At 35.1% G+C, this 24461-nt stretch overlaps 1 protein-coding gene across 4 annotated transcripts in view; it reads right to left on the bottom strand.

Annotated features, from left to right (window-relative positions):
* Positions 1-10244: 10244 nt before the first annotated feature.
* ZC2HC1A (zinc finger C2HC-type containing 1A) overlaps positions 10245-24461 on the bottom strand; it is a 53348-nt gene continuing 39131 nt past the window's right edge. For 2 of the 4 annotated variants that reach the window (XM_027581294.2, XM_027581311.2), the window contains 2 exons: positions 22394-22501; positions 10245-10646 (listed from right to left, as the gene is read on the bottom strand). In XM_027581294.2, the coding sequence (XP_027437095.1) occupies positions 10493-10646; positions 22394-22501 (262 nt within the window). In that variant the 3' untranslated portion in view covers positions 10245-10492. Of the gene's footprint in view, positions 10647-13065; positions 15629-22393; positions 22502-24461 lie in introns of those variants that run through there. The other 2 variants (XM_027581283.2, XM_027581303.2) reach the window with 1 other exon arrangement.

Raw genomic sequence — 24461 nt, 5'->3', positions numbered from 1 at the left:
GTTTCTAAAGGTAAACTCTTAAAACTGTCCTTGAAAGTGTTTCTGTAAAGGCTGTCTAAAACATCCCTAACAAGTGTTGAAAAAATTCTGAGATTGTAGTAAAATAAGGAACAGTATTTTTAAATGCTTGCTAAAAGTTATTAAAATTTTCTTCCTTGATTTTCATTTGTTTATGATAGATCTGAATTTTAGAGAAAATTCACACTCAAAACAGCATTCAGCATACACTGTTGTGTCAAATGCTTGCGAAAAAGATACCCACACATTTATGGTTGTATTTGCCTTCTTTGTTTCCTACCCACTAGCAAGGTAAGTAGAGACAGGCAGGCTAATTAGTAATGAACCTGGATATTATATTTTTATTATTTATACTCCCCCAATTAAAGACTTGTTTTTTGTAAGATTTTTTATTTATTTATTTGACAGAGAGAGACATAGCAAGAGAGGGAAGACAAGCAGGGAGAGTGGGAGAGGGAGAAGCAGGCTTCCCGCGGAGCAGGGAGCCCGATGTGGGGCTTGATCCCAGGACCCTGGAATCATGACCTGAGCCGAAGGCAGACACTTAACAACTGAGCCACCAAGGCGCCCCAAAGGCTTGTTTTATTTCAAAGAACATTTTCTTTCAAATATGTATGTGGATGCTTTAAATCAGCATTTTCTAAAGTTTGTCCCAAGAAACCCTAATCCTCATCAATGCTACAAAAAAAGAAGACAAAGACGACAAAGAAGATGAAGAAGAAAGAGGAGGAGGAGAAGAAAAAAGGAAAAAGAAAAAGAGGAAGGATTCTGTATTCTGGGGTCAGATAAATTTTCTCTTGAAGAGTCACAATTTATATAAGTATATTATTAAAGGCTGTGTAAACTCATACTGCTTTTAAAAAAAAGTTTAACAGTAACATAACATTTCCAAAATTTGACTACAGAATGCTACTTTTATCTAAAAACCATTACCTAAATGTACTTCGGGGAATATTGCATTATACAAAGGGACTCAGTTAAAAGTCTTTTAAAATAGGCTTTCAAGGAATCTGTTGAAGGAATAACTCCTTTCAGGATTAAGATAGTTCTATTAAAACTAGAAAAGTTTCTTTGCCTTAGGCCATACTTTCATTGACAGCCAGCTTACAAAGGACATTTCATCAAATCTACTGGAAATATTTCTCTAGAAACATACATCCTCTACTCTAAGTCAGATGGTCTTTATCGTACTCTGTCCATGCGGTCTTCATGTCTTTAGTTATTATGCTCTTATTGCTTAGAAAGTTCTTCCAAATTCTTTCCAGATTCTGCTCAAACTTCAAGGGGCATCTCAATTCCTTTCTCCTCAATTGCTATGGCTCCCATGATAATTCTAGATAACGTTAATATTTCTTCCTTTAGTTGCCTAGCAATTACTTGTATGTATCATGCATTATTATCTGATCAGATTCATCTTAATATTTTATCTTAAATACAACTATTATTTACATTATTCTATTTATGTTTCCTCCTGAAAGAGTGTATGATCTTTTGTGTTCCCTTCAGCTCCTAATGGAAAAAGCCAGGCATATTATGGTTAATAAGTAAAGACAAATTGCATTAAACCAGTGTATTAATAAGATGTGTTTAATTATCAAAAATTACCTTAGAATAAAAATAGAAAAATAGAATCTTTGGAAATATAATAGAACAAGAGAAATAAAATAGGTAGGTACATTGATAATCACCAATTCCAACAGTTTTTAACATCTCAATATCAAAATATATGTATGCACCTAGGTTCATGAGTTATTTAGTATTTAAGAAAGATGCAAAATAGTTACTTTTGTTTGGGAATAACTTGGGATTTATTTTCCTTGTTTGTTTTACATCTTCTCCATACAAAATGGTAAGAAAGAAGTGCGTTTTTTCTGTATATAAGTGAGGGAGAGATTAGATACACTTTAGGATCTTATTCTCAAAGTGAATCCATTTTTTTAAGTGGGGCTTGAACTCATGACCCTGAGCTCAAGACCTGAGCTGAGATCAAGAGTTGGACACCCAACCAACTGAGCCACCCAGGTGCCCCTTCAAAGTGAATCAATTTTCTATCTATATTTTACAAGATGAAAATTAAGACATGGCAACATTTACAATTTAGGATTTACTGCTCTTGCTTGCTGATTTTTTCCCTTAAGACCTAGTCTATGGGTTTCCTCCTTTCTGAAGCCTTCCCACACTTCCCACGTGGGGTTGAGGATTCCTTCATTTGTGCCTCCATTGCTAAGCTCAACAAATAGCTCAATAACGTACCAGGTGCGACCATGTGAGAGATGGAAATGTGTCTGTTAATTTCTACCTTTGATGCTTATCACAATTTTTTTAAAGATGTGTTTATTTGAGAGAGAGAGAAAGCAGTGGGGAGAGACAGGGAGAGAGAAACTCTAAACAGACTCCATGCTGAGCACAGAGCCCATCACGAGGCTTGATCCCATAATCCCATGACCCTGAGATCACGACCTGAGCCAAAATGGAGAGCCTGATGCTCAACAGACCACACCACTCAGGCACCCCTGATGCTTATCACAAATTTTATGTTTGAAATAATCTGATTGAAATGGGAACATTTTACTTAAAAAATTAATTAGGTAGGAACTCTTACAAATCGTTCTGGAAATGGTTCAAATACTATCACAAATAAAAGAACTTTGGTTCGCAGAACATCTCATCAGGTAAAGTAAAGCTTCCTAGGAGAATCAGAAGGATCTGCCAGAGAAGTACAAAATGACAGTTATCTACCCTGTCATCTCCTGGCCTAGCATCCCCAGCAGAAAGGAAATCTTTAGCTATGAAAAATCTTAGATGTGTAGACAAATACATCTTCCTCCTTAAAAAAGAGGTATTACTTTCATTAAGGGTAAGTCAGATACCAGGGTTGGGACTTACGCCTTCACAGCCAGTGGGTTTAAAGAAGTTCCAACTTTTGAATACAGACCACTTAATGGGAAGATGCAACACAGATACAGATCATTCATTCATTCAACAAATATTTATTAAGTATCTATCTCCAATGTGCCAGTTCTGGTCCTAGGGGTACAACAGAGTCCCTGCCTTCAGGGAACATATATTCCAAAAGAGGAGACAGTCCACAAGTGAACAAAATTATCACAGAAAACAAGTTCTACGGAAAAGAAAAAAAAAAAAGATTGACTGATGGAGACAAGGGGTATTTTAGGTTAGATGATCAAAGAAGACCCCTTTAAAGACATTTGAAAATATTTTATTGGTCTCAAAAATCTCAACATATATCACTGGCAATATAAGTTTCATTGAAGGATTCAAGAGTTATGCAAAAGATCAAAACAATACTTCAGCTATAAGATATCGTACACTGTCACAGAAATAAATTATGAAAATATCAAATGTTTGAAGTAGTATGTTGGCCTTAAGTAGTAATGTACAAGCTTTACTTACATATTTTGAAATAATTTCAGATATATGGAAGACTTGCAAAGATAGTACAGAGTGTTCCTGTATGCCCTTTACCAAGTTTCCTCTAAGGCTAACATCTTACATAACCATGGTACATTTATCCAAACCAAGAAACTAGCATTCTTTGTTGTGGGGGTGGGGGTGCTGTTCATTTTTTCTGTGGAATGTTTGGCAGCATCCCTGGCCCCTACCCACAAGATGCCAGTACCATCCTCCCCCAAGTGGTGACAATCAAAAATGTCTGTAGACATTGTCAAAGTGTCTCAGGGAAAAAGTTGAAACCAAGGTTCTAGAAGTTTTATAGTTTTACATTTTACAGTTTAGGTCCATGACTCATTTTGGGTTATTTTTGAATATAAGGTGTGTATCAAGGGGGTTTTTTGTTTTTGTTTTGTTTTGTTTTGTTTTTTTGCATATGGACATCCAGTTATTCCAGTACCATTTGTTGAAGAGACTACGTGCAGTTGGCCCTTGAACAACATGGCCTACTGTTGACCGAAAGCCTTACCAACAACAGTCGATTAACACATATTTTGTATGTTATATGTATTATATCCTGTAATCTTCTAATAAAGCTAGAGAAAAAGAAAATGTTAAGAAAATCATAAGGAAAATACATTTACAGTATTTATAAAAAAATCCATGTATAAGTGGACACATGCAATTCAAACCTGTGGTGTTCAAGGGTCAACTGTACTTTGTCAACTGAATTGTCTTTGCCCTTTTGTAAAATTCAGTTTATCATATTTGTCTGAACCTATGGATGCTCTATGCTTTTCCAATGATGTGTCTATCTCTAAATACCACACTGACTTATTATAGCTTTATAACATCTAGAAATTGGGTACAATAAATCTTCAGAATTTTTTCCCGAATTGTTTTGGCTATTTTAATTCTTTTGCCTTTCCATATACATTTTAGAATCAGCCTATGATACCACAAAAATCTTGCTGAAATTTTGATTCAGATTGCACTGAGTCTATAGATTAAATTGGGGAGAACTGATGTCTTCATTAAGTTTATTCTTTGAATTAATAAACACTGTATTTCTCTAGATCTTTTGAGTTCTTTCATCAGTGTTTGAGTTTTCGGCATATGTATATTTTGTTAGATTTATGTATAACTATTTACTTGTGTGTGTGTGTGTGTGTGTGTGTGTGTGTGTGCGTGTGTGTGTGCATGCCCACATGCAATTGTCAATGGTATTTAAAGTTCAAATTCTACTGTTCATCACTGGTATATAGGAAAGACTTATTTTTTAATATTTTCCTTGTATCCTGTGACCTTCCTAAAACTAAACTTATCTAGTTTTAGATAGATAGAGTCCTTGAGCATTTCTACATAGACAGTCATGTCATCTGTAAATAGACGTCATGTCTTCCATGAACATAGAACTTAAAATCTCATTTTTTAAATTCTTAATTTACTTTTAGCATAGCCCCACCAGCAGAGATTTTGTCAAGCATTACTTTCTGATGTTTGTATTATGAAAATAATAGGCATAATGAATTAGTCTTTTAAAACTATCCAAAGCTCCATCTTCACAAATTTTTGGCTACATATTTCCCAGGGCTGTATCTCTCCCCTGCCATTGAGAATCACTTCTCTAAATTAATACTAATAGTTACTGATACATTTCTGCATAAAACACTTTCACTTCAATTTTCAGATTTGCTAGTTTGAAACTATTACAAATATAAACAAATCCTTGTTATTTAAATATGTCAATCATTCCCTACAATGTCCATACCTCACGTAAGGAGCTCTCCAACACCTACGATTTCTTCTAAGGGGCTATGTTCTTTGCCATGTGAACTCATACCTCTATCCCAACTAATGAGAAGGGAGTAAAAGGGAATCTGCCCTAAGTACAACTAACTGATAGACTAATGATCTGTGATGTAGGTCATAGGGCTTGAAAAGATGAAGTAATTCGGGTGCTTTGTGTCAGAAATTTGAATCACAGTCCTAAGTGAATTTGCCCAAAATGAGTCTGAAAAAGAAGTTGCGAGGTTTAATTAAGCTGGATACTGACAAGCTGAATGAATGGGAGAGCCAAAAAGATACACAGAGTGAGTGAGGAAGATAGACAATAAGAGAATGGACAAATGAGCTCTGAGAAGATTAGAGGCTGGCAGTTAGACCAATTAATTCTTGGAGCTGCCTCAGCACCTAATGACCTTCCATTTTTAATTCACATGCATCTTATATTAAACCCCCTTTCTCAAGGTAACTTAGAAGGATATCTGTCCCTTACATTTGAAGGTTCTATTCAGATCATTTGACATTGATGAATAAGGAAATAAGAATGAAACACAAGTTTATGAATATTAGGGACTAAATTCAGAAAGTAGAATTAATCGCTAACTTCTGCCTCCCTAAATGAGACAAAGTAATTGTCAATAAAAAAAAAATAGGGTTTTACTTCTAACGAGTAGGACATTAGGGAACTGGATGGCAGTCTTGAGAAATGAGGATCCTTCTCCTTTTGTTATACACAGGTGGGGTTGAAAAGTCTGTTTCAATCTAAATTGTACATAACCAAATATCAGTCTACGCTGTAGCATGTGACACTTTTCTGAGAGCTGAGTGTTAAGACTACTTAATTTGATCAATACACACAGACACTTTAGGGTGAAACGGACAACAGCTATTTCCTCTTGCCTTTTATTTTGCACTAATTTAGGGGTCAAAGAACATATATAGAGATTATATGTCTAAGCCAGATCATGTCATTCCCTGATTCCTATCTTACTGAGTAAGCCAAAATCATTTCAGTGGCCTCTAAAGCATACACAATCTGACTGCTGCATTACCGGACTTAATTTTCTAATCTCTTCCTTCCTCAAACCATTCTAGAGGTACTGAGCTCCCACTTCAGAGCCTTTGTACTTTTTACCCTCTGCAAAAAATACTCTTTCCTCTCTTTCCCACTTACATGCTTCAACCACATTGAATGTTCTTCTTAGCAGAAAACACTGACCATTAGGGTGAACAGTCTAATAAACAATGCAATACACGAAAGAGATGAACAATAATGCCTCACTCCTCTTTCAGGTCTGTGCTCAAATACCACTCTCTCGATGAAATCATCCCTGAATTACCCTATTTAAAATTGCAACCCACTTCCACTCTCCCTCCTGTCTCTCTCTAACCACCTCTTCCCCATTTATTTTACTCCATAGCACTTGTCACATTCTAATAGTAAATATGTTTACTAATTTATCTGCTATATTTTCATAATCCTCCACTAGAATGTGAACTTCAAAGGGACAGGGATTTTCAACTGTTTCATTCACTGCATGTAGAACAGTGCCTGACACATCATAGGAATTAAAATATTTGATGAACATGTAATATACATATATATCCAAAATTATTAATACTACTAAATAATTGATGCCATTTACTGATAGCCTGTTAAGTGTCAAACATTGCACAGAGATTTTAGGCACATTTCTGATAATTCTCAAATTAGCCCTGCCCAATAGGTATAATTATGCTTACAGCATATTTCTTAAAATTCAGTTTCTGCCTTGAGAGACTCTTGACTCCAAGAAACAAACTCAGGGTTGTGGAAAGGGAGGTGGGTGGGGGATGGGGTAACTGGGTGATGGGTATTAAGGAGGGCACGTGATGTGATGAGCACTGAGTGTTATATGCAACTGATGAATCGTTGACTACTACATCAAAAACTAATGATATACTATATGTTGGCTAACTGAATTTTTTTTTAACATACACTGTATTATTTGTTTCAGAGGTACAGGTCTGTGATTCAACAGTCTTACACAATTCACAGTGCTCACCATAGCACATACCCTCCCCAATGTCTATCACCCAGCCACCCCATCCCTCCCACCCCCCACCACTCCAGCAACCCTCAGTTTGTTTCCTGAGATTAAGAATTCCTCACATCAGTGAGGTCATATGATACGGGTCTTATACAATGGAATATTATGCAGCCATCAAAAGGAATGAAATCTTGCCATTTGCAACGACATGGATGGAACTGGAGGGTATTATGCTAAGCGAAATAAGTCAATCAGAGAATTTAAATAAAAAATAAAAATAAAGGGTGTCTATCTTCATGAAAAAAAAAAATTCAGTTTGTGATTATTTAACACCATAATTGGGATAAGGAAAAGTATCTTGATTCAATGTGTTGAAGATTCCCTCCTATAGAATATGATTGTAAGCACTTTTCCCATTACCATGGCCATTATAAAAGGGAAGCATGAAGTCAGGTCAAATTTTATCCCTGAATTGTTTTTAAGTACAAATAAGAAATCTCAGTCCAGTTAGCTTAAGCAAAAAGGTATCTATTAAAAGCTGTTGGGTAATTCACAGAATCTCTAGGAGAGCCAGATAATCAAGACTAGTGGCTCCATAGCCAGAAACAAGGCCCAGCTTAGACTGACAGACTACTCCAGAGGAGGAAACTCAGCTCAAGTGCTACCACAGGGCATAAGTCACATCTTGACTCTGCCACTGCTACCCTTGAAGCTCGCTGCCTCTCCAGCAGACTTCACCATCCCCACTGGAAAACAGATACTGCTGCTTCTGTGGCTGCTTCTTCACGTTGCTTGTTTCAGAATCCAAGTCTGTGCAGTCGTCAGATGATATGACTACTCCCTAGCTGCGAGAAAGGATGGAAAACTAAACTCTGGTATGATCTTTTTGAGGCAGTGGGATTCAAACGAAAAACTTAACCACACACACAGCGGAGGATTTCCAAAAGATGCTAGCCACAAATGTAAACAATGCCCATTACAGACAGTAACAAAATTTATATTTAAAATAGGTCAAAATCTCTCACTACTAGGTATGACTTGGACAGTTTTTAATTTCTAGTACTGTTCAATGTTTTCTACTTAAACTACAGTAAAGTATTTAAGGCAATGAATAACTGCCCCTCTTCTTCATACAAGTTTTCTGGTAACGGCATCAGTGACATATACTGATACAAGAGGGAGAACTATACCAGTGTTGACCAAGGGAAGACCATGTGAACACAGTGCCTTACCGAGGATAAACAGCTGGTCTAGCATACATGCGGCTCATTCAAAAGGAGTTTTGATTTTATCTGTAGTGAGACATACTAAAAAACAAACCTATTGTTTTAAATTTTCAAATTAATTGTTAATTGAACAGTATGTTTCCAAAGAGAATCACCCTTGAGGAATTAGGGTTTAAAATAAAAAATTCCAAATGTTTCTTGTGGGGTTCATATGAGTTTTCCCCAGGAGTCTAAGTTTGGCAATATTAGCAAAAATTTTTTAAACTTACTGATTCTAAAATTATTGTTCTTGACTAAAATAACTACAAGAAAATAAGAAGATAACATTAAACACATTTTAAAGTTTAAAAGATAAGCCTATAGGTAAATATGTGAAAGTGGATGTATTTCAGATATATACATATATATCCCCCTCCAGCTTAACAATAAAGTGGTCTTAAATATTTAGACCAGTTTAGTTTTTATGTTCTGCGAAGTAAAAATTCACTTGCATACCATGGACTCTTCAAATCATATGGGTAATAATTAGAAAGGGGAAAGGGACTATGTTAGAATGTTGTTTGGGGCGCCTGCGTGGCTCAGTCATTAAGTGCCTGCCTTCAGCTCAGGTCATGATCCCGGGGTCCTGGGATCGAGCCCCGCATCAGGCTCCCTGCTCCTTGGGAGCCTGCTTCTCCCTCTCCCACTCCCCCTGCTTGTGTTCCCTCTCTTGCTGTGTCTGTCAAATAAATAAATAAAATCTTTTAAAAAAATGTCCTTTGTATGAAATACAGGAAAAATAATCTCATGAAAATTATACCTGCAGTTAAGATACCTTTCAGCAACCAAGGTATTTATAAAAACAAACTAGCTTAACTTGATCACAAGGGTTACCATCTATATTTTGTGAATGCTACAACATAACTCAAGATGAGGTCGTGACTTTAAACAAACTACTGCTATCACATGCAAGTGATTTGAAAACATAACCCTATTTTTAAAAGATCATTATATATTCATTTAAAAATTAACAGTATAAAAAATATAAAGAAAATATAAAAACATCAAAAATCCTTCTAGTAGAAATAAGTACAATACACTGAGGAATGTATTTCAAGCCTTCATCTGTGCAGTTCTTTACATATGCGCTCTTTTAGACTGTTTGTCTTAGTGGTAAAACATAACATTGTTATACCATTAAAAATTATTTGAAAGTGCTAAACTTACTAAATGATTAATTTTTGTGGTTTCAACTGGTCTTTTATTATTTTTTTATTTTTTATTTAAGTATGGTGGACACACAATATTACATTAGTTTCAGGTGTACAACATAGTGACTCAACTTCTCTATCCATTATGCCATGCTCACCGTAAGTGTAGCTACCGTCTGTCACCGTGCAACACGTCATCACTGACTATATTTCATATGCTGTCCCTTTTATTGCTGTGACTTATTCATTCCATAACTGGAGGCCTAGATCTCCCACTCCCCTTCACCCGTTTTGCCCAACTCCCCACTCCTCTCCCCACTGGCAACTATCAGTGTGTTCTCTGTGTTTATAGGTCAGCTAAATGGTTTAATTTTTGTCACAACAAATAATAGTACTATTAAACACAGTCTGCCTAAGTATTTTTCTGTACTTCAGATTACTTCAAGAATCAGTATGTGTCTTGGAAACAAAATTACTAGGTTATGAGGCATGACTATTTTAAAGGCTTTTAAAAAGGATAAAATTAGTCAACTTTTCAAAAAGTATTATCAATTTTTATTTCCACCATTAGTGGATAAGGGCATTCATCCTGGTGCACCATGAAGTTTTCGGTTTTATTATAATTTAAGATTGTTGATTTGATGAATGAAAATCAGCATTTCATTGTTAAGCATACTCACCACTACTCAGAACTATTGGCAATCTCCAACCTTATCAGCGCAATTCAAAATAGGCATAGAAACAAGTGTTGGAGCAGAGAAAAAAGGACAATGAAAGTGGAGAGTTACGTGAGGTGAGATGAACAGTTGGAATTAGTAATTTTTACTCAGCATCATTTTTCCTCAGTCCTGACAGTCCCCCGTAGTTCACACTTTACATTCCAATAGACCCCACTGCACACACACATCCTTTCCACTGTCACTTGCCTTTTCCCCAGGAAAGGTGGGGAAAGTGCAGCTCTTGGTCCCATTCTACCAGGCCTCCTCCTAAGCATTGGGATAGGGAAGAAAAGAAAAAAAGCAAGAAATGGTCAGCTGTATAACTTGTGGTGATGAGAAGCTCTATCTTCAACATTTCTGCAGTTTTTGTATTACAATAAAATTTCATGAAAATGAATCCTTTTTGTCCTAAGTTGTAATTGTTTGTATGTATATCAGCTTCTCCAAACAAGTTCCATCAAGTTTATAGCATAAGGTCTTAATCACATCTTACTTATTGCTCTCAATCCCTAGTTTATCAGAGAAGGAAGAACATGTAAAGTTTTTTTTTTAATATTTGTAAGTATAACGTTTTAGTTTAAAGTATAAAGTAAGTGTAAGTTAAAGTTTAGTTTTGTTTGGTCTAACAACTTACTTAGCTCTTAATTTAAATAGATGTCACTCTCAATCTTTCCATTTGCAACATGGATGGAGTATAATGATCAGCAAAATAAGTCAATCAGAGAAAGACAAGTACCATAGGATTTTGCTCATATGTGGAATTTAAGAAATAAAACAAATGAACAAAGGGGAAAAAAGAGAGAGAAAGAGAGACCAATCAAGAAACAGACTTTTTTTTTTTTTGAAGATTTTATTTTATTTGACAGAGAGATAGAGAGCACAAGTAAGCAGAGAGGCAGGCAGAGAGGGAGAAGCAGGCTCTCTGCTGAGCAGGGAGCTTGACGCGGGGCTTGATCCCAGGACCCCAGGATCATGACCTGAGCCGAAGGCAACCGCTTAACCGACTGAGCCACCCAGGCGCCCCAAGAAACAGACTCTTAACTATAGAGAATTGATGCTTACCAGAGGGGAGGTGTGTGTGGGGGGGCGGGTAATGGGTGAAACAAGTGATGGGAATTAAGAAGGGCACATGTGATGAGCACCAGGTGATGTATAGAAGTGTTCGATCCCTCCCTGTATTGTACACCTGAAACTAATATAACATTGTATGTTAACTGGAATTAAAATAAAAACTTAAAAAATAATAAAAAATAAATAAGTAGATGTCACTCTATTAGGTATCATTAGTTAGGTTAAAAGATTGAAAAAAGATCATGAAAACTCTTGTACAGCTAAGATGAAATATTAAAGCAATAGTACAAAGAATATCTGGTAATTGAGTAATATGTTTGAGATGCACAAATTTGCTAACAAAATATTGTGAAGAGTAAGTATTAAACATTTCTATTATTTACTACCACCCTGGTACCCAAAACGAGCTAAAGTTCTTAAAAATCAACATATGAGGGGCGCCTGGGTGGCTCAGTCGTTAAGCATCTGCCTTCGGCTCAGGTCATGATCCCAGGATCCTGGGATCGAGCCCTACATCAGGCTCTCCGCTCTGCGGGAAGCCTGCTTCTCCCTCTCCCACTCCCCCTGCTTGTGTTCCCTCTCTCGCTGTGTCTGTCAAATAAATAAATAAAATCTTTAAAAAAAAATCAACCTATGAATTGTTAAAATCACAACAAAATAAACAAAAACAATCCTTTATAAATCTCTGTAAGGTCATGTATATATGCATCTCATACCTATACTGCTGAGAAGCCTTTAAAATAAGAATTGAAAGCTGGTAATATTAAATTATCTAAAAGCACCCTCTAGTGGCAAAAAAAAAGCAGTTTACCTATAAGACAGACAAAATCATCTATGAGTATCCTGACAGTAATAACCTGAAAACTTTCTAAATGAAAATAAGTGTGGCTATCATTAACTTGGTTTTAATGATTTTTCCACTGCTCTATTCAATAATATAGTCCATTAAAAAAGTTAACCTATCTTAGTACTAAAAATATATCCACCATATAAAATACATATACCTGCAATGCAAATAAAGACAAAAGAGTTCTGCTAACTTTGTAGTTATGTACCTCTTCTATTATTTTTCATTCCCTGAGCTTCTATTCATGGTAAAAGTATTCGTCTCTAGAACAGGGAAGATTGAGTACAAACCAAACATGTCTAATTTGATTGTATTTTTACTAGAGACAGCTACTGTTTAAAATTTTAAATATGATAGTCTAAATCACTAAGTATTGATCACAAACCAATACTATTTGCCATTAAACTGTATATTTCCTAACTAGAAATATCCACAATGTTTCCTATCAACGTTGACTTCACTCATGTTTTCGACTGCCATATTTTATTGGACATAAAGAGAATTTTTCTATGTCTTAGAAATCTTGTAATGAAACATATTTATAATACTTGATGCCATAAAACACTTCAATTCAAAAAATAATAGCACTCTCTTTAAAAGCTGATGGCACAAAAACCCTGCCAGTGAAAAGCTATTATCTCATTTAAAAAATCTGTATTTTAACTTTGACTATTTTCTTCATATTTCAGTGTGCTCTTATCTTTCTATTACCTATGTGTGGCTAAAAGCTAAGACATCAATAAAGACCAATTGAAAATTTTTTTTGCTATATGTCTTTATTGAATTGGTTCAGAAATGAAGACAGTATTTGTAATAAAAAACAGTGAACAAGAGACAACAGCAACCATAATAATCTTACTTATTCAAGCTAATGACTTTCAGAATAATATATAAGCAATTTTTACATTTTTAATTTAAGCTTACAGTCATTTATTTTATTCTACCACACTAGCAAATACTTGTGAAAATAAATAAAAATAAAGTAAATGATGCATAGATCTAGGAAAATTTCTTATTAACTGAACTATTGCACAACAAATCAATGTGAGAATAATATATGTAAGTAATACAAAAATGCATTTAAATACATTGTCACAACATATTTCATAATTCATAAGTATACTTCACCTACTTACTCTTTATAATAATCTCTGGGTTCTAGAATTGGATGATTTTTTACCAACTCATTTTCCATGTAGTACATTATTAACATTTACTGGCTACTGCAAAATTCTGTGAGGAACAAACATGTGCCACTGCATTTAAGTTCATTTACCTACCCCTTCCTTGGGCAAAAATTATGTGGTTTTAAAAAACAAAAAACAAAAAACAAAAAAACTTGGAAAAAGAAAAATAATGCTGAGTTCCAGGGAAAACAAAGTTTAAAGTTCTTCATATGATTTATAACAGGACAGAGTAACATATATTATTGAAATGAAAATCTAATATGTACATTATTCTAAATTAATTACAGCTTATTCTAGCTAATGGATTCCTTTTTTAGACCAATATGTCTGAATAAAGAAAACCAGATTTTAAAAAGTTAATGAAAAGTCAGGAAAGAAACTATAAGGTAAATAAAACGACAATTCCCATTACCTCAAAGTTTATATCCCCTGCCCGAATGAAAAAACAAAACAAAACAAAACCACAAAAAAACTAATGATACAATTATAAAGTATAAGCGTAAATAAATTTCAGAGAAAATTAAAAGCCACAAATTTCTACATTAACCCTTACAGTTGATCACAATCATAAACGAGAAGCTAAAAATGGCCTACAAAAGATTTGCTTACACCTTTATAATAAGATCAAAGCTCTTTTCTTTCCATTCAACAGAAATTACTAAGGAGTTACTGAACCTGGCTGCACAGGCCATCAAAGATTCTACTACTAAATACTGTCACACTGAAAGTGACAATGATTAAAAGCTATATTTTAGCCAAAGTTAAAGTATAATTTTTTGTGAATGTTTAATTACATAAGTCAGCTGTGCATTAAAGCAGTGCATTTTCAGTGGGGTTTTTTTTACTGTGATGTGAATGGTGTTTCAGTATTAAACACTAAAAAGAAAATATAAGAGGAAACATTAGTCTCTTAACCAACTCATCGTTACATCTAAATATACTTCAAGGGAAATTAAAATTAAAAAATTAAAATACTTTTTACCTGCATTCCCTGTAGTAATTATTAATTATCCAAATTATTTATTAGGGTGAGGTGGTTTATTTTAAAATCCATTAAAATAATTTTTTCTAAATTCAGACACAGAAATAAACATGTAGAATTTTGCAAGGAATTTTGTGCCTCTTATATTAAATAATTATTTTCAAACTTTGCAAAAATAAGGAAGTAGTAAATTAAAACTCCTCAGACATGAGGTTATGAAAAAGAAAAAAGTGAAATGTGGAGACACAGTTAGAAATAGAAAGAATATACATTCAACTAAACACAGAGGTAAAAAAATAAAACCTTCAGTTATAACTGGAATAAAATACATTTGTATTTTTCAGTCTTGTGTCTCTGAAAAGGAAACTGCATAATTACATTTTGAGGAATGAATAAAGATGTCTAAATTGTATAATTAATGATATACAAAGTAAAGGACATCATAGACCGATAGGGGTTTAATTCCTTTCTTTTTTTAATATTTATAAAATTAATTGTTAAAGAGCTCTACAGGAAAATGACCTTATATTATATAACTGTAACTGAAAATACTCTCTTCATTTCCAAAATTCCAAGCATCCCATCCTATACTATGTGAAAATAGGCACCGATAATAAATATGTTTGTTCTGATTTTTTGCTCAAAGTAATGATCATCCTAAAGCTTGAAGGGCTGAGCACTAGCATTTGATTTTGTGAAGGTATGCTTAATGTGCAATAACAACAGAAACATTAATGATTCCACTTGAAATTATTTTCTGACAGATGAGTATTTCCATAAATGGCACAGTCTGGGGTATCAGGTATTTATTATATACAGTATATGTACACATTTATATACACACACACATTACACAGCCAAAGAACTATGCTCCAAAAATTGCTGAAAAAAGTATTTTGAATAATTTTAGCATAAAATCACTAAAGGAAGTGCTTTAGCTGTCCAAGCTGCAACAGTCATAAAATTCTGGACTTAGCTTTTTCTTTTGGGCTCTATTCACAGAACCATTCTTCGAATGCCACATTCACAGCAAAACTTTGCCCATTCTACAGGGTATTTAGTCCCACACTCATGGCAGAATTTTGGTAAGTGTCCTGTTGAATTTCCTTCCATGCCTTTAACGTTTCTGCCATTAAGTGAAGATGTATAGTCTCCATCTGGCCTGAAGGAGTACAGGAAGAAAAGTAGAAACACAAAGTTCTTGTCAGTAATTTTCATAACCCTTTTCTAAGGGTTACAGTGACATTAAGTATACTTAGGTCTCCCAAGAAAGAGAAACACCTGACACTTCCTGCTTACAGTACTTAAGTATAAGCAAAAGCTTGCTTAACCTCAGTTTTAATATTTTTCTAGTTCAGATTTTTAAAATCCCTTTTAGTTAATAATGAAATTCTAAATATTTTCTTTGGCACTATATTTGTCCCTGTTTATGAGAATTTTTCATGGGCAAATACTACCACACTTTCCATTTGTTCAATGTACTAGGCATATACTACAATGGAAATAGAATGGAAATTTATAGTGTCCCTTCTGCAAAACCATTTCTAAGGAGAAAACTAGAACCTCACCCTGAGGAAAGATGGACGTCTTTCCTCCAAATATATACTGTAATAAATATGTACATATTATTGTACATATTATAAAACAACATATACATAACTTCTCCCAATGTGTCATGCTATTTTCACTGTATCCATGGAGTCTTTTCACTCGAATTCTCATCACTAGCATCAGGCTAAATCTTGTTAGGTCCTTTGCTCTAATTTAGTTATACATACTCAAATTCTCTCATCCTTCATCCCCTGTACTGTAACCCTCATGGCTCTGGACACTCTCCCTGCCACCCTAAATTGTGTCCTCCTTTGCTTTCTTGTTTTCCATCTGACATGCAGTGTATGTCATTTCTGTTATGTCTTGTCTTCTCCATAAGACTGTGAGCTCCCCCAAGTGCAGTGATTTTTATCTGTTTTGTTATGCTCTATGTCTGGGATCAAGAGAAGTACCTGACATAAATTCATCTCTCAGCAAATATTTTTTAATGAGTCAGTGAATGAATAATATATGAAGAAGATAAACAAAGCAAAATATTTGGTCCTTTTAAAATGATAAACTCTCAAGATTGAGCAAAAGAAAAGGAATAAACAATATTCAGAATGAAAGAAGGCTATAACTACAGATATAGCAGAGATTTAAAATTATAAGCACAAGGGGCGCCTGGGTGGCTCAGTCATTAGGCGTCTGCCTTCAGCTCAGGTCACGGTCCCAGGGCCCTGGGATCAAGCCCCACATCAGGCTCCCTGCTCTGCTGGAAGCCTGCTTCTCCCTCTCCCACTCCCTTGGCTTGTGTTTCCTCTCTCACTGTGTCTCTGTCAAATAGATAAAATTAAAAAAAAAAATTACAAGAACAATTCTATGCTAATAATTTGAAACTTAGATGAAATGAAACATTTCCTAGAAAAATATCTTATGAAAACTGATTTCAAACAAACTGTAACACTAAACAGACATAATCATTAAAGTGATTGAATCAGTAATTAACATACTACTCCTTATCACGTGGGCACGTGCAGACACACACACACACACACACACACACACACACACACAGTGGACTCATGATAATTTTACATCACAAGTTCTAGGGCGCCTGAGTGGCTCAGTCGGTTAAGTGTCTGCCTCCGGCCCAGGTCATGATCCCAGGGTCCTGGGACTGAGCCCAGCATCAGGCTCCCTGCTCAGTGGGGAGTCTGCTTGTCCCTCTTCTTCAGCCCCTCACCCTACTTGGGTTTTCTCTCTATCAAATAAATAAACAAAATATTTTAAAGAAAAAGACATGGTAAGTTCTACTAAACTTTTCCAGCAGAGGGTGGTGAAAAACAACATTCTGCAATTTCTTTTCAAAGGTCAGTAAAACCTTGATATTCAGACTAATAAGAGAATATAAAATTATAATCAATTTTACCTATTAACTTGGAAATACATATAAATCTCCAAGAATTTTAGCAAACACAATCTACAGACATATGCAATTCAAAGCACTTTGGATTTATTCCAGAAAGTAAGATTGGTTTAACATTAGAAAATCTACTAATATAATTTAAAACACAAATAGATTAAAGGATTTAAAATACTGGTTTTATATATATGATATCCAGTAAGATTCACACCTATTTTTTATTAAAAAAAAAAACACTTAGAAAATTAGGAATAGAAAGGAATTTCATTGACAAAATGTATTTAACAGAATCCTTTATCAGTCTTCATATTTAATGGTGACATTTAAGAAGCATTTTCTTTAAAAGCAGAAATGTCACAAGAATGTCAGCTATAATCACTTCTATTTTAATAAATAATATAAGGAGAATTCTTTCTCCGTTTCTGTGGACACATCTGACGTTGGGATAACTGCCTAGCTTTCTTTAATGAGAACCTTTAAAAAGGTGGAATGCCAGCTGTGTTTCCAGGCAGCAGTGCTTGTACGCAATCCACGGGAATTAGACATCCCTGAGGACAACCTGAAAGCTACGTCTACGGGGCTGTTACAAGAGAAACTGGTTCCCTTTGGGGACACAGAATTTCCAATTAAAGTATCCTACACCCACCTATTAAGATCTTGTTCTCTCACACCCAAGCTGTCACTTGGACGGCCAAAGAAAATCAGCTCCAGGACCGGGGCAAGGGCTCCCAGGAAAGAGAAACACCTGACACTTCCTGCTTTCATTCCCTATTTCCCATAAATAATCCCACTGTCATATTTTAGCATGTGATTACCTCTAGCCGAGCCCAAGACAACCTCTTGATGGACATTTCAAGAGTACTGGCTTAGAGGAAGAGGCATGAGGAGAGGGGAAGGAAAAGTTGAGTTTCTAAAGCTCCACTCTGTACAAGTCCAAGAAATCACCTCCTCTCTCCCACAGTGACATTAAAATCCAAGCCTTTAAGTAGGGAAGATCAGTCAAAACCTCAAATGTAAGTTCAGTGTCAGGGTTAATTTACCAATCTGACCCCTAGTTTCCTTTATTTACTTACCTGTGGAAGTTTGTCTAACTTTTCTGAGAGCTAAGCTACACATTCAAAAGGATATTTGTTCCATTTTGTGTAGCATTTTTAGGTGTTTTGGGTTGGAAGGACCATCCAGAAAATGTAGTCTATCACACTTCCAGAAAAAGAAATCTGTGAGATTTCTTCATCTGTTATGGTTATAATTATTCCATCTGGGTAGGGTAGTAAGTCAAGTGAACAAGGTTTACTATCACCTATCAACCATTTAAAAAGAAAGAAAAGAAACAAACAAAAAAAGAATTCAAACTCATTTTTAATGTGATTTTTGCCCCTGCACTCCTTTTGTTGTCACTTCTTTGTCTACCTCTTTAGAAAGATAAGATGTGCTTTTTATTCAAGCACATGTATTTATTAAGTTTTCCATTTTGTAAGAGAATGTTAATCCTACATTCAGCATGTATCCAAAACACATGGCTCCACACACATACAACAACATAGTACAGCCAACTTCAGGACTCCAAGAAACATTACTTCTTTAATATTTAAAATGTATCAAAACCTTAGGTGAAACAAACAGTATTCATTAAAGAATCTACCTGCAAAGGTAGCAATTCACCTAGTCTTTTATGGTTCTCACCCCTTGTTATGCATGAGCATCACTCTTAAAATTTTAAAAATCCAAACCAAAGAAATCAAAACCTCTCTGGGAGGCACGTGGACGTGTTCATTTTTAGAAAGTTCCACAGGAGAAAGGGGAACCCTCTTACACTGTTGGTGGGAATGCAAGTTGGTACAGCCACTGTGGAAAACAGCATGGAGGTGCCTCAAAAGATTAAAAATAGAGCTACCCTATGACCCAGCAATTGCACTCCTGGGTATTTACCCCAAAGACACAGATGTAGTGAAAAGAAGGGCCATATGCACCTCAATGTTCATAGCAGCAATGTCCGCAATAGCCACACTGTGGAAAGAGCTGAGATGCCCTTCAACAGACGAATGGATAAAGATGTGGTCCATATATACAATGGAGTATTACTCAGCCATCAGAAAGGATGAATACCCAACTTTTACATCAACATGGATGGGACTGGAGGAGATGATGCTAAGTGAAATAAGTCAAGCAGAGAAAGTCAATTATCATATGGTTTCACTTATTTGTGGAACATAAGGAATAGCGTGGAGGACATTAGGAGAAGGAAGGGGAAAATGAAGGGGGTGGAAATCGGAGGGGAAGATGAACCATGAGAGACTATGGACTCTGAGAAACAAACTGAGGGTTCTAGAGGGGCGGGGGTGGGGGAATGGGTTAGCCTGGTGATGGGTATTAAAGAGGGCATGTACTGCATGGAGCACTGGGTGTTATATGCAAACAATGAATCATGGAACACTACATCAAAAACTAATGACGTACTGTATGTTGACATAACATAAATAAAGTTAAATTAAATTAAAAAAAAAAGAAAAGAAAACCAAAACTGGTGGTATCACAATTCAGGACATCAAGCTATATTACAAAGCTGTAATCATCAAGACAGTATGGTACGGGCACAAAAACAGACACATAGCTCAAAGAAACAGAATAGAGAGTCCAGAAATGGACCCTCAACTCTATGGTCAACTAATCTTCAAAAAGCAGGAAACAATATCCAATGGAAAAAAGACAGTCTCTTCAACAAATGGTGTTGGGAAAATTGGACAGCCACATGCAGAAGAAGAATGAATCTGGACCATTTCCTTACACCACACACAAAAGTAGACTCAAAATGGATGAAAGACCAAAATGGATAAAAGACCTAAATGTGAGACAGGAATCCATTAAAATCCTAGAGGACAACACAGGCAGCATCCTCTCTGATCTCAGCCATAGCAACTTCTTACTAGACACATCTCTGAAGGCAAGGGAAACAAAGACAAAAATGGAACTATTGGGACTTCATCAAGATAAAAAGATTTTGCACAGCAAAGGAAACAGTCGACAAAACCAAAAGACATCCAACAGAATGGGAGAAGATATTTGCAAATGACATATCAGATAAAGGTCTAGTATCCAAAATCTATAAAGAACTTATCAAACTCAACACCCAAAGAACAAATAATCCAATCAAGAAATGGGCAGATGACATGAACAGACACTTCTCCAAAGAAGACATACAAATGGCCAACAGACACATGAAAAAGTGCTCCACATCACTCAGCAACAGGGAAATTCAAATCAAAACCACAATGATATATCACCTCACACTGGTCAGGATGGCTAAAATTAACAAGTTAGGAAATGACAGATGTTGGCGGGGATGTGGAGAAAGGGGAACCCTCCCACACTGTTGGTGGGAATGCAAGCTAGTATAACCATTCTGGAAAACAGTATGGAGGTTCCTCAAAAAGCTGAAAATAGAGCTACCCTATGACCCAGCAATTGCACTGCTGGGTATTTACCCCAAAGATACAAATGTAGTGATCTGAAGGGGTACGTGCACCCCGATCTTTATAGCAGCAATGTCCAGAATAGCCAAACTATGGAAAGAGCCCAGAAGTCCAACAACAGGTGAATGGATAAAGAAGATGTGGTGTACACACACACACACACACACACACACACACACACACACACACACACACACACACACACACACAATTGGAATATTACTCAGCCATCAAAAAATGAAATCTTGCTATTTGCAATGATGTGGATGGAACTAGAGGGTATTATGCTAAGTGAAATAAGTCAATCAAGAGAGAGACAATTATATGATCTCACTCCTATGTGGAATTTAAGAAACAAAACAGAGGATTATAAAAGAAGAGAGGGAAAAATAAAACAAGATGAAATCAGAGAGGGAGACAAACAATAAGAGACTCTTAATCAAAGGAAACAAACTGAGGGTTGCTGGAGGGGAGGTGGGTAGGGGGATGGAGTAACTGGGTGATGGACATTAGGGAGGGCACAGGATGTAATGAGCACTGGGTGTTATATGAGACTGATGAATCACTGAACTCTACCTCTGAAACTAATAATATACTATATGTTAATTAATTGAAAGTAAATAAAATAAAATTTAAAAAATAGTAATAAATTATCCAGTGACTATGAGAACTCATAGGCAGATTTTTGAAGTCTCAGGACTAGGTGTGCTTTCACAGAGAAATGATTTTTTTTTTTTTTTAATACAACACGAATCATGTAACTAACTACTCTTATCTTCTCCCGTACTCTGGCCACTACAAAGTTTGGATCCAATTTATGGGCAAAGGCTAGCCTATAGACAGCGTCTTATGACACGTATTTTGTGGACTACGCATATTTTGTGGACTAACTTCATCCCTTTTTTTCCTTTATCTTTTAATTCTCATTTTTTCTTTTCATATTCATTTTTATAAAATATTGTATCTCACTGTATGTCGTGGATCTCTGTATATTGCCTTATACTTTCTGGAATAAGGATATATGTAAGATCTATAACTAGAATGATTTGTTTTATGCTTAAAAACAGAGTGAATGTCAAAGCTGTACAAATACTGTGACAGATAAGAAAGGGAAGTACACGGATAATCACAAGCTCAGCAGGGAATTTAAATATATTTAAATGCTGCTGAAAATTACAATACCAGTTTAAAGGGTCTATTACTCAATTTGCAGAGGTAAAAATAATCATGTTGCACTTAAAATTAAGATATAAAACACAAATGAATGCAGTGAAACTGAACAGTCCTTGAGCATTTACAACAATAATAACTACAAGGTCTAGAAAAATATTATTTATGCCCAAACTATTTAGTGTACAGCTTAAAGCCAAAATAAATCATATAGCAAAGGAAAAATCAGATTTTCTATTAATAAGCCTGATAAATATTTTTGCATTTGGTCCTTAGAAAACTATATACATTATTTTTGTTTTAGTTATTAGAATCTCAGAGCTAAACATACCTGGCTATGTAGCTCTCAGTATATGTTTTTCTTTTGTTTGTAAGCACACCTGAGGAAGGATTTCGTGCCAAACTAGGTGGTGTGGAATTTCGAGGTTTGATGTTAGTTCTAGAAGAGAGAAAGAGATGGCATAATGAAAAGCATACTGAATAGCAAGCATTTATTTCTTATATTGCTTATTTACATGATTAGAATAATAATTTGAAGCTGCAGAAAGGTGAATTCAAAAGAGTAAAATCCAAATAATTATTTTAAATCTGAAAACAACAGTAAACTAAGGATAAACCAAAGCATTTTGCATTTACTAACAAACAATAACCTGATGGTAAATAAAATCAATGAAAAGAAAATATATGCTTTACATGAAATTTTAAGTTAATAATTCTGAAAGGCTTCAGGTTTTTAAAAGTTTAACTCTATAATTCCCTCAAAATAGGTGTTTTGTTAAATGCCTATGAATAACGGTTAAATAATATGTTACACATTATGAGATACGGTTAAAAACAAACAAAAAACATTAGCTAACCACTTCAATAATTTTCAATTTATGAAAGCCTGTTTTTGGAAGTAGCAACTAAAATAAATGAGTTAATATAATCTTCCCTTTTAAGACTTAATCTCAACAACTATACAGCCTGGGCTATCTGCTATCAGTAGAATTGTTCTGGTTGGATCATCACTTAATTCCCTTTATGAAACTTCAGGAATCAAAGAAAGCTTAGAGGGCTGAATGATGGTACAATGGTAAAAGCACAGGATTTGGGATTCAGATGATTCTGGATTCAAATCCCAACTGCTACAGACTAATGTGGAGGTAGTGGCCAAACTGTATCCAAGTGTCCCCATTTCTAAAATATGACTATCATCACTTATCTTAGAGGAAGTTATGGATACCAATTGCAATTTATATAAACATTCAGAATAGTTGATGATGATGATGATATTATTACTATTATGGCTATTGTTACTGTTCCTAGTTAACATTTACAAAATGGTGCTTATTACTACATTTGGTATAGATTTCTAATTGCTTTCATATATAAACTTACTTAATCCTCATAATAATCCAATGGATTAAGTAGTATTAATAACTCCATTTTAGAATGAGGCAATTGAGGCAAAGAGTGGTTAAGTAACTAAACCAAGGTGACATCTAGTATGTTGCGTAACTGAGGGTCATATGGTGAATAAAAAGCTAGTTCCCTCCCCCTTTAGAGATTTAGTCAAATCTTTTCATTTCAGAGATACGCAATATTGTGTTATATGTATAAGCAGAATACTTTTTAAAATTCCTTTAGATTGTAAGTTTTTAAACTATGGCTGAAATTCTTCCTCCTTATAAAGCAAAGTTGGAAAGTCTGAAAATTCTAAATAGCTACCTCCAAAATATATGCAGGTAATAACTACATTTACTATTTTTCAAATGTCAAATATGATGCCAGGTACTACGCATACTTCACTTGGTTTAATCTTCACAGGAATCTAAGAAGATATTATTCCCATTTTAAAGTTGAAGAAGAAAATCATATTAGAGAAATTAAGTAAGCTGAAAATCTATTACAAGGCCACAGTATTTGAAATTAGGTGGGTCATATTACAAATCTTATTATATTCAATATGCAATGCTGTCTGTTGTTCAGAGAGAGGCTGCTTTGAATAGTTACTTTAAATTTGTTCTAAACTTTGACAACAATCACCTTGGTGCATGAATGGGTTACCCTGGCCCTCTTCAAATGGCCACTGACAGTCTAACCATGAGGTATACTCTACTCAACTCTTAAAACAGCCCCCCTAGGGATGTTGTTGAATTGCTACGTACTGTTTTAGGAATTCAATCTCTAAAAAATCATTGCCAAACAATGGCGGTTCCTCCAGTAAGAGTCGTTGTTAAGAGGAATAGGAAGGACCCATTTTTTTATTTTTTGGCTCTAAAACAAAGCCTTGTTAGAAATCCTATCACTTTCATTTAACATGTACATGAGATACACGGATAATACAAACAGACCTATGGATATACACACATAACCTCACCATATCAATGAAGTTATTCAAATAATTAGAAAATAAA

The sequence above is a fragment of the Zalophus californianus genome, chromosome 4, assembly GCF_009762305.2.
Source record: "Zalophus californianus isolate mZalCal1 chromosome 4, mZalCal1.pri.v2, whole genome shotgun sequence".
NCBI lineage: Eukaryota > Metazoa > Chordata > Mammalia > Carnivora > Otariidae > Zalophus > Zalophus californianus.
The sequence above is the reverse complement of the archived record's forward strand: the minus strand, read 5'-3'. Positions and strand labels throughout refer to the sequence as shown.